The sequence below is a fragment of the Dysidea avara genome, chromosome 11 (genome assembly GCF_963678975.1).
Source record: "Dysidea avara chromosome 11, odDysAvar1.4, whole genome shotgun sequence".
Lineage (NCBI taxonomy): Eukaryota > Metazoa > Porifera > Demospongiae > Dictyoceratida > Dysideidae > Dysidea > Dysidea avara.
This window is the reverse complement of record NC_089282.1, coordinates 18,847,045-18,866,087: the sequence shown is the minus strand read 5'-3', so window position 1 is coordinate 18,866,087 and position 19,043 is coordinate 18,847,045. Positions and strand designations below refer to the sequence as shown.

Genomic DNA, 19,043 nt, shown 5'->3' with positions numbered 1-19,043 from the left:
GGCAGTAGCATCATTGCAGCCATATCTTGGCCGCCACCTTTGATCTCATGACTTATTTTCACCCAACCTTTTGAAGGCCTTTCTCTTAAATACCCCAAAGCCAGCTATAAACTGGCTTTGGGACTTGTTTTGATCTACAGGCACAATGATGAATTTGAAACACAGAGTTACAATAGTGTTGTTATTCAGATTCTATTTGACTATTATAGCATGGATATACAATTTGTTGATAGAAGCCTTTGACTATTTTCAAGTTTCTTACAGTAATTATTGTAAAGCTTGTCTAAAGAGAAACTGACTTATGTATTGCTCAAAATTCACTCCTCAATTAATTCTTAACTTTTCAACCCTTTCAGTTAATTAAATCAGATGGCTGCAGGATTGGGTCCAGTCGTGGATTTTTTCTCCTTTCTGCAACTTTTCATATACATACTTAATAGAACATCTTTAAACAGGCTATAATACCATGCAGGTGTCCTAATTAAGTCCTTAACAAAACCATGAAGTTTTCAGTACTGATTGAATGCAGAAGTAATCCTGGATCGCAGGCTGTGTGGTTCTAGACACTTGCCTAGACTGCAAGCTGTCTGCGGATCAAGTTACCACCCAGTCTGGGACTTTTTCTGCATTCAAGAGAGCTAGTTTCTGCATTCAAGAGAGCTAGTTTTAGTATGAAGTTTTTATCTCCCAGCTACACAGCCTTCTTGCTGGTACCTAATGGGATAGTGACTAATAAACTATGCCATCTACGTATGACATCTGTATCCCTGTACTGTGTTTGCTATCTGTACCTATTCTCCTTCTACAGAGATACAAAGTAAGTGTTACTAATAAATCCTTTAGGAAAAATCCATCCCTCCTGGAGGAAGACTGAGTGTGGCCCTGACTAGACATTGGGTGACCTGCAGTTCGAATCCTGGGGTTGGAGGGATTTTTTTTCCTTATTTTGGCCCCTTTTCTGTTACACATTTTTCTGTTATTAAGTCAAGTCACCAAGTCAAGTCAATAAGTCTAAGTCCTTGAAATTAGGTTAGGTAATCCTAAGGCTGCAGCACATGTTGCTGTCAGACCTTCAGTGCAGGTCACTGTAAAGTGTTACTAATAATAATACAAGTGACCGATAGACACAAAGGTGTTGCTGTGATAATTGGAAATAGTACACATGAGAAGATGTTTTACCATTTGCAAAAAGAAAACTGCACATTTAATGAGAAATGTAGATAATTATGTTGAAGAAAGTCTTTGATTATCTTGATTTCCTCACAATTGTAAAACTCAATATAACAGAAGAGGAACTCGTGTCATGTCATTTTTACATTCTTTGATAGGCTCACAGAAAAAAATTATGTTTACTTTCTCTGGTCAGTGACCCGCTAGTTGGTATTCCACAATTCTTCTGTGATATCTTTTGAGGTGAACAAAATTGATCCAGGATTTATTTCTTGTGACACCACAGAACCAGCTAATGGAGGAGTTGTATCATTTGTTGATGTAACTTATAGTATGGACCAGTGAGGAGAGTAGTGGAATATAGTATGAATGAAGCCAAACAACTTGCAGTACAAGAAGCATTAAGAAACTTGACCTGTAATTGTATATACTATGGGACAAAAATGGGCTGCATTGCATGTGTTCATACAAATTGCCATTTAGCAATTTTACAAGTAGTTTTTATCTACGATTTAATACTGTGCTTTGTTGGTGAGATCTTTAGGACCAACATTAATTTAATAGCCAATCATGAACACAGCATTCAGATATTCCCTTTAAATCAGCTACTGCTTGAACACTGCACATGACATTATGCTATTGATAGAGGCACTATATTTTTTGCAAATCATTCAGCATGCTGCATGTAAATTTCTCCTTAATGTAATCATGTGCACATACAGGAAATTTTGGTTCAACTTTCTAGCCATTTATGTACTGAAATGCCTGAAGGGATTTGGGATGTCTGGTTCATGTGCATATTAGAGATGCAACGGTACACTGTGAAGACGTATCGATATATTGCGCGATACAAAGTGGAGTCTAGGCAATGGTCTATGTTGTTTTTTAATGTTGTTTTTTTAAGAGAAACAAGTGAGCTAATTTTTCTTTGAGAAGCATTACATACTACTCAATGTACAATAATTTGATTGTCAGCCATGTTAACAAGCCACCATATGTCGATATATCACGATACGCAATATATTGATACAGTTTGACTTTGTATCGATACAGCGATATTGTCTTAAAATTATACGATATGTGATATATCGATATATTGTTGCATCTCTAGTGCATATTCGGATATCACACCCATTCCTTATTTCAGCATTGCCAATACATCAATATAGACAACTGATTTATTAGAAATGATGGAATAGGCATTCCACACAGTAGCTTTTATATCACTTAAGACTTTGCTGACATTGGAATACTCTAATAGAAATATCATTCGCATAATTTGTTTGGATGAGTACATACCAATTACATGGCATGCCCCTCCCTGTGTATATTCACTTTATACCAAGGAGTAAACATTTTAGCTATTTCAGCTATCAAATACTAGTCAAATTTGTTGCTCAACAGGTGTCGTGGCATTGCATACAGAATATGTGAAGAAATTCATAGCTTTGTAACACAGTGCAATTTTCTTATATCTAAAATTATCAATGCCTAGCAGCATCTTGCTAGCAGTTTTAAGCTGTAAAGTCACAATTATGAGTCACATATACAAAGAGCAGCTAAAGTCTCAGTAAAAAAAAACATCATAATTACTGTATACACACTTCGGTTAATTTCCTTGGCAGTTTGACATTGTTGTGAATTGACTCTGAGTCAGTCACTACACCGATCTTGTGATTGGCAGCAGTTGTGTTATCCTATAATAACTCCTACCTGCTACAGTATATACAAGTTTTATCACATAGATAGTTAGTACAGTGAGAAGACTATAAAGCCTATACAATTGCAGGAAGTCAGAATCAAATCTGCTATACAGGTATAGGATTTATAAAAGGGGGGGGGGGCTAACTCAAGGTACTAATCTCTTGGGTGGAAGTGTCCCAGCATGCAAAGCATGCTGGAACTGTTTGAAATAGATGCTAAAATAGAGACATTTCCACAAAAAATACATATTTCTGCCTGTAGATATTTTATATACTGCCTTTAGATATATGGCTTTCTGTAGTATTTGCTGATGGAAAGGTTTGGGTAGATTCAGACAATCAAGCACATGATGCACCTTCTCACAATTGCATGCATGGTAGAATAATAACGTTGAAACTGGAAAATTTTGAAATTTGAAAGATTGAATCTGAGAGCATTTTCAATGGAAATTGTGTGCCTGAATTAAGTATACCAGCACTGGTAATAACTACACAAATAGATGAACAAGCCTTTTAAACAGACCAATGCACTTCATTGTATGTAGACTATAGGCGCAGGCAGATTTGGAAAAATTCTATAACAGAACAGACTTTTATATATGCTTACACTGAATGTTCTATTAGGGTAGTTAGGTGACTGCTCTATTAGAGTATCTCGATCTTGTACACCTCCAATGCTGATCCGGGTCCTTGTTGCATAAACTTTAGCATAAATCCACTGATAATACCTTGGAAAGATGTTTATAAGGTGGGTTTATGAGTATTTGTATTATTAGTGATCATATAATTATGCTAAGACAAAATTTCATTATAATCCTCAGCATATTGATAAAGCCTAAAAGTGAAGGGGGGGCTTCAGCCCCCAAAGCCCACCCCTAGATCCGCCCCTGCCATAATATTAACAATAAATGTAAGATTCAAATCTTTTCAAACATCACTTACAGAAAACTGAAGCAACAACTTGTTAGCTCAATTGGTAATGTAAAGCATATTTGCAGGAAAATGTGCTTCTTTCTACTTCTTTCACATCAGGGGCGGATCTAGGATTTATAAAAGGGGGGCTAACTCGAGGTACTAATCTCTTGGGTAGAAGTGTGCAAAGCACACTCTTCCCATGCTGAAACTAGGGGGGTCTGGGGGCATTCCCCCCCAGGAAAATTTTGAAAAATAGATGCTAAAATACTGCAATTTGGAGATATTTCCACATAAAATTTATAATATTTTCTGCCTGTAGATATTTTATATACTGCCTTTAGGTTATAGGTATGGCTCTCTGGAGCATTTTGCTAATGGAAAAGCTTGGGTAGGTACAGACAACCAAGTACATGATGCACCCCTCTCACAATTGCATAACACTGAATAGGTGCATGTTAGAATAATAATGTTGAAAGTGGAGAATTTTGAAATTTGAACAATACAAGATTGAATCTGAGAGCATTTTCAATGGAAATTGTGTACCTGAATTAAGTATTGCCATACATATTAACTACACAAGTAGATGAATGAAGCCCTTTAAACAGACCAATGCACTTCATTGTATGCATAGGTGCAGTTGAAAAATTCCATAACAGAACCAACTACATGTTTCCATTGAATGTTCTATTAGAGTAGTTAGCTGACTGCTCTATTAGAGTATCTTGATCTTGTACACCTCCAATGCTGATCCAGGTCCTTGTTGCATAAACTTTAGCATAAATCCACTGATAATACCTTGGAAAGATGTTTATAAGGTTATTTGTATTATTAGTGATCATATAATTATGCTAAGACAAAATTTCATTATAATACTCAGCATATTGATCAAGTAAAGCCTAAATATGAAGGGGGGGAGGAAGCCTCCCCTGCACATGTAGCTTGATTGATCTACATCAGGCCCGTAGGCAGGGGGTGGAGGGTTCTGATGAACTGCCCCCTTGGAAAAAAGGTCCACAACTTCAGCAAAAAGTCCAAATTTTTAGTTTACTTCTTAGCTGTTGCGCAGCCGTCCCTTCGATTAGATTAGAATCGTCTAATTGAGGAGCGGTGCCGTTGATTATGGATTCTATTTAAATTAGAGCCATCATGTTGAGCTGATGAATAATGGCAGCGAGATATCCATTGAGGGAAGTCAACATAACAGGTTAGTGAGGCATAGGCGTACGCGAATATTATGGTTTAAGGCTCGCAACACGATACGCGAAATGTATATCCTCCAACCGGTACCTAACTATTGTCATATGTTCGCATGGTTAGGTGTAACTCGAGGTGAAACTTGAATAACACCAGCGTGGCAGCCAAGTCTACGATCACGTGATTTTTTGCTGTAGCGTTTATAAATGTCACAACCCACTTCATTGTATTTTCACAACAAAATGTTCCAGTCTGCATACGGAGTATGGAGCTTGTTAGTCACCTAGAACTGCAAATACCAGAATGAGTGATGAATCGGTGCGTGAAGTAACAGTCTCCAACAGCAAGGATACGATGCTTATTCATTCTTATTCTTATCAAGTCTACCAGTTGGGCACTGGAGGGTTTGCACAGAAGGCTTATAAACACCTAACAATATGACTATATCTTGCCCAGTAAATGCACAGAGTAATCCAATGCATGAAATAGGCACTCACATGATTGAAATTCCAATCACGACCAAAGTCCATTCCAAGTCACTTGAAGAAGTTTGCATGCATTTGATTCCGCATCTCAATTAACCCAGCGGCCTATGACTCCGCCATATGCCATCAGTATGAGACTCATCTGCACTGGCCCAGGCGACGCCTAGTGGACAGTTATGTGATTGTCCAGAAGGGATAACTGTTTCCCCCTCACATAGTAATGTATGGGAAACTAGAAACTTAATAATGTCATATTTCATACAAGCGCACAAAAAATATTGGAATTTTCAACTAGAGTAGGGACCATAGCTCATCGATAAAAAGTACTGAAACAAGCTGGAGTAGTGCATGATAATAAAACTATAAGAAGTGTTATATCCTACTGTGCTCAAGATACCATAATGGAAATGCACAGTAAGGACATAACACTTCTTATTGTTTTACTGTGATTTAATATCACGCACTACTCCAACTTGTTTCAGTACTTTTTATCGATGTGCTATGGTCCCTACTCTAGTTGAAAATTCCAAATTTTTTGTGTAGACTACTTGTTTGTTAACATTTTTGTAAATAATCATTATGACTGGTGAACCCAAGCATACCGCATCTGAAATGATGCCATGCGCCCCAGCTATATCATTTATCATCTAAAAAGTGAAGTATCCATTATGCTTCGTTGTCAGCTATGTTCAACCCATTACACAGCAGTATGAATCAAGAACTGTTTGAAAAGCACCTCTGCAATCAAAGTAGCCACGTACTATGAAAAATACGGACGATTTCTGTTACGAAGGCCATCACGTACTACTGCCAAATCGACACTTTTTGCTGTCAGCAAAGATGAATGGGACACAAAAGAGGACACTGGTAAGTCCATGAAGAATGCATTGTACATATTGCAGTATGCCAAAAGGTAGTATTCTGTGTATTGGGTGGGGAAAAAAGGGTCTGGTGCAACTCCAATAGCTGTTTACTTCTGAGCTGTCCCCAGACACTGGGGATGCTAATTGAATAACATTGGCTGCAAAGGAGGTGCCAATGACTTCAGTAAGTAAGCTCGAGATGGCTTCCATCTGTCTATCCTTTAAATGAATATTAATTTGCTCTGATGTCTCTTTAATAGCGTCTTGAAAGTTCAATCTCATCATGTAGCAAGACTCACAACCGGACCAGGAGTGCACGAATATTTCCACATCATCATTGGTTTACTGACATCATGGCGCCTCCTTTGCGGCCAATGTTATTCAATTAGTGTCCCCAGAGTCTGGGGACAGCTCAGAAGTAAACAGCTATTGGAGTTGCACCATGCTCTTTTTTCCCAACCCAGTACACGGAAAAAAGCTGTCTGGCCACGCGAGACTAGCCAAAAGGCACCTCTCAGGCTGAAGCGACGTCGAACAGTGAAAAAATCAAGCCCGTATCCTTAGCCGTTATTGTGGTACACTTGTCTGAAGGCATCAGTCAGTCAGTCAGTGAGTCAGTAGAAAATTCTGTTAAATATATATATTTTTAAAATTCCGTAGCAACTTGCTGAAAATGGAGTTTGTGCTGGAACACTGCAGAGGCAAATAATGACGTTTGACAGATTTACACTTGGTATGCATCAGGGGCAAACGTGTGGGTGCATGAAAACACATCATATCAAAACATTTGCACATTGTGCCACAAGACACAGCATCATTTGAACCTTCTTTTAGCACAGACTGTATAGTAACTGCATGTATGTACTACGTTTTGAAGGGTAATCACAATAAACAGCTTTTGAAGAGTCCTTTTTGTTAACTGTAGATTGGTAAATGCATGACATACTTGCTACTCATTTTGTACAGCTGATGACTGTCCCTCCTTAAAAGACCTACACAATCATGTGGTACCAGGAGCTGCAGTCAAGTGGAGAGATCTTGGTGTACAACTACTAGATCCAACCAGTGGAGACATGTTGGATATTATTGAAAAAGATAACCAAAATGATGTTAAAGAGTGTTGTAAGCGTATGCTTCAAAAGTGGTTAAAGAAAACACCAGATGCCAGCTGGAACCAATTGTTGGAAGCCCTTAGAAGTCCAGATGTTGAATTGAATCATTTAGCCAACCAAATAGAGCAAGAGTTTATGAAAAAATGTAAGACCAGCTTAACCTGTTTGTTTACCGTATACACAGGTACCTGTGCATATATTGCATCATCAAATTAATGTATGAAGTTTTTATTTAAAACATTTCATCATTCCTTCAATCTACTGCACTTGTACTCTAACAAAACACATACCATTGACCAAAACACTCTTTGCTAGAACTGAACACTTATTTTTTTAAATGTGACTGCATATTGGAAAATCAACCATATAGGTACATGTATAATTCACAGATACTTAAGTGTATTTTAATATTGTAGGTGTTGTAACGGTTTGCTGTATTTGGCGGATCGACGGATCATGTGAAGAACATATTTCACTGCTCATTGGAGATGTTTATAAGTATTGTGTCAGTTCCTGGATTTAGCTAGCTACGTGGTCACTGTAACAATTGAAGGTAAATCCGCCAACATCACATTATTACATTTGTAGTTTAGGTCTACTATAGTATGTTCACGTTGAGCTGAACCCTGAAAAACAGCTAAAAATTAAAAGTGGATTTTTTCTCAACAGAGTTAACATTTCTGCCAACCAGACGATTATTGGTAACAGCAAAGGTGTCAACAACAGACACGTACGGTTTGGCTCCATCACGAGTTCGGGAAAGGGCTGTAATGGACACTACTTATATGGCTTCTCCATAGGAAATGTATTGTGAAAAATTTGATTGACCGTGAATATTATGTCAAGCATTTGAACAACAAGATTTTGAAATATTTTTAGTGGGTCAAGCAGTACTACAAATGGGCCAAATTTCAAGATCGTGTGTAATTGCATCCATGAGTTATTAAATGTTTTTGAAGATTCAGCTCAACGCGAACGTACTATACCTTTGAACAAACTGAAGTATTAAAGCCTAACCCAGTCAATATTTTTCTTTTGTTATTTAGTCGGGAAGGTGAGACTAATTACAGCCGGCCCATGCTGCAGCTGTAATCCTACTATCGTTCTATAATTTACCTTCTTTTGTCATGGGAGGAGAGTGTGCCCTGGCCATCAGACTGCTGAATTGATCTGTTTTCCTGTTCAGAATCTTCGCTTCAATAAGGAAGATCGTCAATAGCCAATCAGCTCGCCAAGTTAACTTACTCAAAAGTCAATAAAATCCATAGTCTCCTCAAACACCTGCCTATCCATGGCTAACGAATTAACAATGTACATGTGCAATGCCAGATAGTGGACTATTTGCAACTGGAGGGACGGCAATGAGTCCTATGCTTTCTATAAATGTTTGGCTTCCTTGCTCTGTGAGAAATGGTCTGAACCTTTATATGCTGCTGTGATGGGATGGCTTCGATGCTGCTTGTCTTTCTCTTTGTTATGTTCTGCCATCAGATGTGCAGGGGCGGGTCCAGACTTATGGAAAGGGGGTCAAAATGAACTGAGGCACTACATTGTCTGGTTTGGTAAGGTGAGACCAAAAAAGCAAGCTCTGTGGAGCTGGTTCAGGCAGAAACAGGACTCACTTCTTTAATCTTGTAATTGTTGTTGTTTGTTTGGTATTGTTTTTATGTTAATTTAGCAAAACATAATTATATACGTATGACTGTAAACGGCCGTACTTAAATCCGTAAATCAGGAACAGTACCCGGGCATATTAGTGTCGTGCAACGTTTTGTCATCATTAGTAGAATAATTATTATACCAAGTATACTACAACACTGACACAATACTTATAAACATCTCCAATGAGCAGTGGAATATGTTCATCACATGATCCGTCGATCTGTGATCCACCAAATACAGCAACCCTGTTGTAACAGCTACATGCATGTGAGCAAAATTTTCATCAAAGACACAAAGCTATAGAGCTATCCATTGGCTTCAAGAGTGTCTAGTGCGCAATCTCTCTGAACAATCATTGCTCGTAACATTTGAAATAATAGTTCTGTAGTCTTCTCAAGGTTGGCTTTATCACAGGCAATCATGCTTCATTAATTTTAAATACCTCGTGTTCTCAAAGGAAAGCTCAACCCATTTAATCCCAACTCCTCAATAACAATGTAAAGGTTTCTAATTTGCGAATTAATATTGGTTACTAGAGCCTTTCTTTCAGACACCCAACACTTTGTATGGCTTTCCTACGTAGCTAAGAAACAAACACTACAGTGTGCATACTTCTCGTGAATGTCTCAAAAGGACTTCGTAATACCTATTTCAAGCACTATAATTATTTGGTTGTGTAATCACACATATAATTTATGTCAAAAGGCTAGGATGCGTCATTGTATTTTTCCATGCATATTCTTGGCAGCACTTTAGCAATCTGTTTATATCAATGTTTATTGTTCAATAGCTATATCAGCAGGTTCATCTAAGAGTTGCAGAGAAGTCACAACTAACAGTTTACATAAAATTGAAGTGGAACTTGCAAAAATGACTACTAAGATCGGAGAGGCATTAGACAGAAGTAACATGTTGGTCGCTACATTTACCAATCAACTACAAGGCATTCCGTCTGATAGCAGTAAAAAGGTATCTATATTTGATGAAGAAAAAATCAATTCTGTTGATCAGGTTGGACACATTTGGCTTGATAAAGGTAGTCACCATTTATGTAATACCACAATATAAAATCTAGTCACAAATCAAAACAGTTCAGCTGTAGAAATTAAAAGGTGCATGGTATTTAATAATAGCTAGTATTAAACAGATACCATATAAAGATATAACTACCAAGTTTTATTATTATGATTAAAGTACCTGGTAAAGGCAGAGCCTGTATACCAGAAGGCCTTATAAAGGTCTAAGATGTTTATATTAACTGCACTAAGTATGTTTGAAAAGTAGGAGAAAGAAGTTTAGTTTGATTAAAACAATGAGTGTTGAATATAATGGAGAGTCAATTATCCAAACACCAGAATGGTATACTAGAGTATTTTGTCAACTGATGTATGCTCTATTAGATATAGAGTATAAGTAAACTACTGTGTTTGTTTTATGTACTTGTTAATTGTTATACAAACACCCTTCCCCTATATTAGCTCAGGTAATTGACTCTCCACTGTACGTTGTTTATGCTATGTATGTAATTAGGTTTTAAAGGTTTTGTACCAGAATAGCAACCAAGTGATAGCTATGGTGTAATTCTATAAATTGTAATTAACAAGTGCAGAAGTTTATAATATAGTAGTGGGACTCACTACAATATTATGAACACTTGTTATTAGAATCAGTATAATTTCTTGGCTGGTATTGAGCAATAGTTGGGTTTTTTTTTTCAATACCATAATTATTCTTTTCATATCGCGTTCCAAATATTATTTAATTTGTATATTTTGACATCCTCAAACTGGCATAAATTGCTTTTATGGTTTGCTGTACCTTTAATTTTTCTACAGGTATAATAGAATCACATTGTTACTTTCTTTATTTCCTGAGTGATTCAATATTAGAACTTACATGTATTAAATTGACCACCCATTGAACCAGATCCAAGGATGGTGTTGTAGACTCAAAAGTTTCCTAGAATAGTTATTGCTGTATTTCTTAGCTGTACTTGAATAAACTCGATTATAACATCCCGTTCACACTACCCTCTAACCCGGGTAGAGCATGGCATGGCTCAAAACAAATTGCAGGGTGAATCAATTGAGCCGTGCCAAACTGGGTCCAGCACGGCATGACAAGTAGAAGTGGGCTGGCACGGGTTGGCCCAGAGTTGGCTCGGGATAGCATACAGTGTGAACGCATTTCGAACTGGCCAACTTAGGTTAACAATATAACTTGCTTCTGTTGGCCACACAGCGAGTATATTCTATGCTCTAAAACTGTTCTTCAAAATGGCTATGACGTACCATAGTCTAGTAGACTTTGTGACAATTACGCTCGAACGATGTGTTAATAATCCTGGAGAAAGGAGCATCCACTAGCTTAAACATGGTGTCTCTAACATTGTACGACTTAATTCAGCTGGTTCTACGCTTCCTTGCTACAATTCTAGTTCCTTTTTATTAAGCGCCTAAATAATCATAAGTTCGTGTGCTTGTCTTAGCTAATTATTATTCGGCGCTTGCACTATTGAGTTCGTGTCAGATGCAGTAGTGTGAACAAGTGCCAACCTGAGTTCAATAACCCGAGTTGAAAACATTTTTGCTAACCCGGGATAGTGTGAACGGGGTGTTAGCTTGGAGGACTAGCTTTCAAGACATATGGAAAATAAACGAACAATATAGACAAAATTAATGTTCTTTCCTTTTCTTGCTATAGTGCTTAGCAACATAATTACTTAATTACCATGGATTGTAAAATACACCAAACAACATAGTCTTAGTACCTAAAATATGTAGCATGGAGACACAAAGTGATGATAGAAGTTGTTGCCCCTTCAGTGACTATCTTCATGTTTCTTATAATTGCAAACATTGGCTTACCAGAAGACAAACTTATGTCATTATCATATTTGACACAAAATTCGTCTTTTGATTCTATTGCCTATATACATCCTATAATTCTTAACTTCTCGTTAATTGACAACTAAATGGCTCTTAATTGAAACATGAGAAATTATGTTGTTAATTAATGGTTGAATGCAGAAAAAATCCTGGATCCCAGGCTGTGATTATCGGGATAGTGACTAATAAACTATGTCATCTATACCCCTCTACTGTGTGTGCTATCTCCTTCTACAGATATACCAGTGACCGATAGACACAAAGGTGTTGCTGTGATAATTGGAAATAGTTACACACGAGAAGATGTTTTACCAATTGCAAAGAGAAAACTACACTCTCTAAGAGGTTCACTAAGAGATGCAGATATGTTCAAGAAAGCCTTTGACTATCTTGAGTTCCTCACAATTGTAAAGCTAAATGTATCAGAAGAGGAACTTATGTCGTTTTTATATCCTCTGGCTCATAATTCATCACTAAAGTCTTATAAAAGATTTGTGTTTGCTTTTTCTGGTCATGGAGGAGATGGCTTTGTATGTTCTGAGGATGAGAAAAAGATTGAAGTCAGTAGCATAGTTGATGTGCTAACACCAAAGGCTAGCAGTGACCCATTGGTTGGTATCCCACGATTATTCTTCTTTGATACTTGTCGAGGTGAACAAATTGATTCGGGATTTATTTCTCGTGGTAGAGATGAGATGTGGAAACATAAGATTCCTAGTACTGGAGACATGTTAGTAGCATTTGCTACCACTCCTGGGTACAAGGCATTTGAAGAGGAAAAAGGTGGAGTCTGGACTAACATTCTAACCAACAAACTAGTCACATCTTTCAATAGCATCTATGATATTTTGACAGAAGTGAATAAAGAACTGATTATCAAACTACAATCTGCACAAATGGGTTCTTTTCAGCAGCCAGAACTAATTGGAAGACTGAACTCAATTATTTGTTTGTTGAAGGAGTCAGGTGAGTGCACAACACTGCACAGTGTATGTTGTATATATTGTATTATTACAGGCAAGCCACCAATGAGTTTCCTACCCCCACCAGATACTCAGCCCGCATGTGTTGCTGCCCGTAACTTATCACCAAAGTTACAGTGTGCAAGAACAAGTGGTCAGTATTTTATATCACCAAAGAGTCTGCTGAATGAGTTTTGTCAATCAAAGAAGTTTTCATTGCCAAAATACTCTAGTAATTTAGAATGTGGTATCATCACCACTACAGTGTGTATTAGGATTGAGGGAAAAGTTATCCAGTACTCATATCAATATAGCAAGATTGTATTAACATTAACTAAGAAACTTCGGAAGGAGTGTGAGGAGTGTGCTGCAGAAATAGCATACTCAGCTTTGACTAAGTTGTATGGAGCTCAAAGCTACCAAGAATCCAGTAAGATATATTCCAACTTATTTGATTGTTTTGCTTGTAGATATACACACAGGTGTAGGGTTGCGGTAATTGCACCAATATAATTTTGGAAATAATAAGTACATGTGGGAATTACACATCATGCTGGAAAAACCAACCTCACTACACAAAATCAGCATAGCGGTTGCACAAAAAATTTTAAAAATAACTATGTTATGGGCAGATATGAAACATCATGGGGCAAACTGTTCCAGTCATGTATTATTGTGAAAAAACAGTCACATAGCAATAAAATATGCTAATATAGCAACTAGCTAAATAATAGAAGACTAAAATATCCTGGTAATAAACTGACATTATTGGCCTATACTTTTGGGAATAATGAGTATTTCGCATGAACATAACAAGTGTATAACAAGTGTTTTTTGAGCACTGTATGCTCAAAAACATAATGCTCTATTTTATGAGCATAATAGCCTTATGTCTACACAGGGTGGATGTGTTTTCACTTATATTTGGAAATACAGCAGACACCTACATAGTTTTCCAGGAAATCATTTTATCTATATTTTATAGGTAGTGCAGCAGAAAGTGATACCACAAGAAAAGCTAAATCCCAACTTAATGAGCTATTTCAGAGATATAATGTTGGTGGAATCAAATATCATTCTTGGGATGGTCACAACTTCAAGTCCACCTTGTCCTATACCATCAATGGAAGACGTTATCAATATAACAGTCGAAGAGGGTTTAGTAGTAAACAAGAAGCTGAGGAAGATGCTGCAAAATTAGCCCTTTGTGATATTAAGCAGCAGTTAAGACAACCATTTAGTAGAGGGAGTTCTGGTCATCATTACAAGTCCATGTTGAAGGAGAAATGTTCACCTCGGTACATCACACAACCAGCTAATGGAGGATTTGTATCAGTTGTGGATGTACCTCAGTATGGGCCAGTGATTGGACCAGTGGGTTGTAGTATGGAGGAAGCTGAGAAGCTTGCAGCACAAGAAGCATTAAGAAAGCTTGACCTGTAATAGCATAGTTTAACAAATGGTACACATATGGGCTGGTGTACGGTGCATGCATTAATGCAATTTTAAGTACAATTTATAATGCGTGTTTTTTCGTTGAGTGAAGCTTTAGGGCCGACAGTGATTTGATAGCCAACCTTTAGTTGAGCATAGCCGATCATAAACACAGCTTTCAGGTATTTCACTAAAGGTGATTAATCAGTTACAGCTCAAACATTATGCTATTGATTGGGATGCTATTCTTTGCAAATCATTCAGCATGCTGCATGTAAATTTCTCCTTAATGTAATCATGTGCACATACTGGAAATTTTGGTTCAACTTTCTAGCCATTTATGTGCTGTAAAGCCTATAAAGGGATTTAGGTTGGCTGGTTTATGCATGTGCATACTCAGATATTCCACCAGCATTTTAAACTGTTAAGTCACAACTATGAGTCACACACACATACAAAGAACGGCCTCAGTAGCAGTTACATTCCTGTACACTTCGGTTTATTTCCTTGTTCTTGACATTGTTGTGTGTTGAGTCAGTCAGTGCGCCGATCATGTGATTGTCAGCAGCTGTGTTATCCTATTGAATGGACATTAACATACTGCAACAAACCATGATAACTCCTACCTGCTAACTGAATATAATCATAATTGTAAATAGCCATTATATAGGTACCAGTGAGAAACATATAAAGCCTGTATAATTGCAAGAAGTCAGAATTAAATCTAGATTCAAATCTTTCTTTTCAAACATCACTTACAGAAAACTGAAGTAATAACTTGTTGGCTTGGTAATGGAAGCATATTTGGAAATGATACAACAAATTAATGTGTTTGTTTCACACCTAGATTGATTGATCTACATCAGGCCCGTAGGTGGGGGGTTCTGATGAACTCCCCTCTTGGAAAAAAGTCCACAATTTCAGTAAATTTCTAGTGGCAAAAGTCCAACCTAAAAGCTTTACTACTTAAAAGCTTTACTGGCTAAAATGTCAACCAAATTCAGCCATTTTTGTATCTATTTTCAAAAAATTTCTTGGGGGGCATACCCTGGCCAGACCCCCATAGCTTTAGCATGCTGCACATGTATGCACCCTGCATCACACCACACAAAAGGTTCACTCCACCTTTTATCTAAAGAACCTAGCCAGACAAAAGTCTAGCTATACAGCCCTGTTTATACAAACCATGCATGAGATTCTATGGTTACAGATACTTAGTACTTACTATCAAGTGGTTGTACTCCACATTGTACAACTTGTAGAAGAGAATGTGGCACCTCCATACAGGTTGTTCTTGTATCACAAGTTACGAAGGTCATCGTTTCCATTTTCTGCAGCTGTCTGCTGAAGAATCAACCATCATGTAATCGCTATCAGCAGCTTTTTGTTGGTTGACATTTCCAGTGTTTAAGTGACATTATTGTTGTCATGTCCTTTTGATCATATCCTTGATTTTCATTAGTATCATGTCTGGTCATCTTTTTCTTACCATCATTTGACCAACATGTAGTACCAGCTGCCACCTCTACGTGATTGTTGTAAACTACCTGATCCTACAGTCTTCCCATTCCACTCCAGGATACTCCACACACGTCCATTCATATAAATGTAGTTATCATAGATAACTACACCCTGTAGTCCACATCTGAAACTAAAAGGGAAGCAAGATACTGATACTATGCCAGCAGAAACAAGCATAAGCAGTGTAATATGACTCTTGGTGAAAATTATTACCAGATTCAATCCCAGAAAACATAATTATACAAAAATTTCCCTAGGGAACATGACATGATGCATGGCTTCAACTTTTTATAAGTTATGCAATTCCTGCCATTCATGCATTATCCTGCCAATCATTAATGCAAGTGTTTCAAATTAATCAGAAACTGCACAGGAGAAGAGTCCCCAAAAATCTGGAGGGGGGTGACCGGAGCAAAACTGCTCAGTAGATTATACTGCATTCATCAGACTCTTTTTCTTCCTGACTCAATGCAAAAGGAAGAAAAAATGGCCTATATATGTGTAACTAACAGTACATAGCTAGCTAAATCAATGCATGGCTCAAACCTGGTATGGCTATTGTACTGTAACTTGTCTGCTTACATGTACAAAAGACAATATAGATCATAGACATTATTCTACATAGTACATAATATCTATGGTACAAAATATATGATATAGCTAGTAGAAGTACAATGCCTATAGCAGCTTAGATATATTTAGTTCTTAAGTGTTCAATACTATACAAAGACACATTTGTAGTCCATAGCAGTTTAGCCATATATTATACTAGCTAGCTATATTCCTTTGCATTTTGGCTTATTTCCTTGGCAGAGATTGTTCTTGACATTGTTGTGCATTGAGTCAGTCACTACACCGATAAACTCACCAGCTGCAGCAACATTATCCTATGGAATGGAAAAGTATATCTGTAACTACGTAGATTGTAGTTCAGCACAGGATTTACAAGTAGTTGACAATATTTGGGATGATGCATAAGCCTACAACAGGAATGTTATCCTCATTTCTATTACCAACCTACAAGTATAATTAAAATGTCTGTGTCCATAAAAGGCTTGATCCATGCATCTACCAAGACCTAGTCACATGCACTTAAATAAGTGTATCATTCACTTACTATGAGGTGGTTGTATTCAACATTGTACAGGTTGTAGAAGGCAAGATAACCTGTACTGCCTCCAGACAGATCATTCTTGTACCACATGTTACGAAGGCCATCATTTCCATTCATAGACTGTTGAAGAATGCCCTCTCCATCGACTGTCATGTAAGGAGTATCGGCAGCTTTTTGTCTATTGATATGTCCTGAGTTTAAAGTAACATTACTGCCATATCCTTTTTGATTATATCCTCGGTTTTCATTAGTGTCATGGCCTGTCATTTTCTTCTTACCATCATGGGACCAACATGTAGTACCAGCTGCCACCTCTACGTGATTGTTGTAAACTACAGTACCTGATCCGACAGTTTTCCCATCTCCCATTCCACTCCAGGATATTCCAACACGTCCATTCTGGTAGATGTAGTTATCACGGATAACTAGTCCATGTCTGAAACTAAAAGGGAAGCAAGATGGTGTCATTTTGCCCCAATCCTTTGGACACTGATGACCTAAGTACTTGCCACCAACGTCACCAAGTAGAATCTGGTTGACATCAATACCGTATCAATTATATCTACAAGATAGGGAACAGTCATTTTGTCACCATCTAAAGTGACAGCTGTTTTCATGTTAGTTTTGGATTTAGAAATGAGATTGTTAGCTACAAGTGTGTTATTGTCACTGTAGCTTGCAATGGCAGTACTAAATGACCAAGGCCATGTAATTCCGTTGCACGGTTTTCTTCAGGGTCAGGATGTTCATGTCACATCATGAATTTTATTACCAAGTACAATCTTGTTCTGACCCATTCCAATAACATCTGTTGCTTCCCACCAGTACGTCTTTATATTTGTAGAAAAAGACTTTAATCCTGGCCAGAACATCACAGCACAGCCATCCATTTCAACATTGACAATACCAAAATTAGCTCCTTTGGGATCATTACTGAACACTCCAATGTGTTGTCCAAATGTACACTTGAAGATTATCTTTGGTGCTAGTGGTCCTGGTTTGGTCCCTTTCTTAGCTGCAGCAGTTGTAGGTTCACCTCTGATGACAATGTTACTCTGGATCATAATATTGCTGGTAAAGGAATAACTACCAGATGAATAGTAGACCACACCTCCTCCATTACTCACAGCTGCCTTTTGAGCTGACTCAAATGATCCCTCATAATCCTTGATGTTGTATACACAGTTCCACTTGATCATGTTATCAGTCCACGGGTAGGATTTGTTACCATACAAGCCGGGATGCTACGGGGTTTTCCTGGGGACCACCAGATTTACTACCGCAATTGCAAGTGGGGTCGTGTGGTAAGGTAGCCGTCGCACAACCAGTTAGTAAACCCAATGTTGCGAGGAGTAACTACATAGCAATTATAGCGGAGAATACTACCTATATTATAGCAATGTATCCTCGCCTTGCTCCGATAGTGTCACATGACCCTAGCTGTGGGGTGTGGCTGCGTAACTAAACCACTGCACAGCGAGGAATGCATGCCTTACTGCATGTCCGAATAGCAATAAAGATCAAAACTATGTTAATGCAGCCTAAGCTATCGTCACTATATATATTAATTTGTTGCTGCTGCTCGCTTGTTGCTGCTGCTCGCTTGCTGCTGCCTGCTGCTAATGCGGCTGCTCAGCAAGGGCGGCCCCAGGAATTTTGGTGACTGGTTTCCAAACTTTTACTATACGCAAATTTAAAGCTAGGGGGTATGGGGCAAGATTTTCCAGAAAATTGTGTAATTTGAAATTGAATCAGTTTAAAAATAGAATTATGTTATAGGTATAATGTAGGCTGCTTAATTGTGCTTGCTTTTGGTACAGTATCAGGTGCAGACTAAAGAGTTAAGGGACAGAGCAAATTTGACATTGAAGCATACAACAGACATGGATGTCGTTCTAGGGGTCTTGGCACATGCACCCAGGAAGATTTTCAGATTTTAACACTCTGTTATAAGATTTTGGACTATTTTTTACTGTGTTGGAACAGGTAAATAAAGTAGCTAGTTAGCTATACTTACAGA

The 19,043-nt window shown here is 37.7% G+C and overlaps 2 protein-coding genes across 3 annotated transcripts; one reads left to right on the top strand and one right to left on the bottom strand.

The window, feature by feature from the left end:
* Window positions 1-4,879: 4,879 nt before the first annotated feature.
* LOC136238534 (uncharacterized) lies at window positions 4,880-14,476 on the top strand. Of its 2 annotated transcripts, XM_066029082.1 has the most exons (6): window positions 4,880-4,992; window positions 7,297-7,587; window positions 9,895-10,140; window positions 12,230-12,958; window positions 13,010-13,384; window positions 13,940-14,476. In XM_066029082.1, the coding sequence occupies exons 1-6, from the start codon at window positions 4,953-4,955 to the stop codon at window positions 14,395-14,397; spliced, it is 2,139 nt and encodes a 712-aa protein (XP_065885154.1). In that variant the 5' UTR covers window positions 4,880-4,952; the 3' UTR covers window positions 14,398-14,476. The 2 variants fall into 2 exon arrangements, with proteins under 2 accessions (XP_065885154.1, XP_065885155.1); XM_066029083.1 differs by lacking the exons at window positions 4,880-4,992; window positions 7,297-7,587 and adding an exon at window positions 7,885-7,995.
* A 2,209-nt stretch (window positions 14,477-16,685) lies between these two features.
* LOC136237751 (uncharacterized) lies at window positions 16,686-17,491 on the bottom strand. The gene is made up of 2 exons (XM_066027962.1): window positions 17,027-17,491; window positions 16,686-16,796 (listed from the first exon to the last, which is right to left on the bottom strand). The coding sequence occupies exons 1-2, from the start codon at window positions 17,489-17,491 to the stop codon at window positions 16,686-16,688; spliced, it is 576 nt and encodes a 191-aa protein (XP_065884034.1).
* Window positions 17,492-19,043: the final 1,552 nt, after the last annotated feature.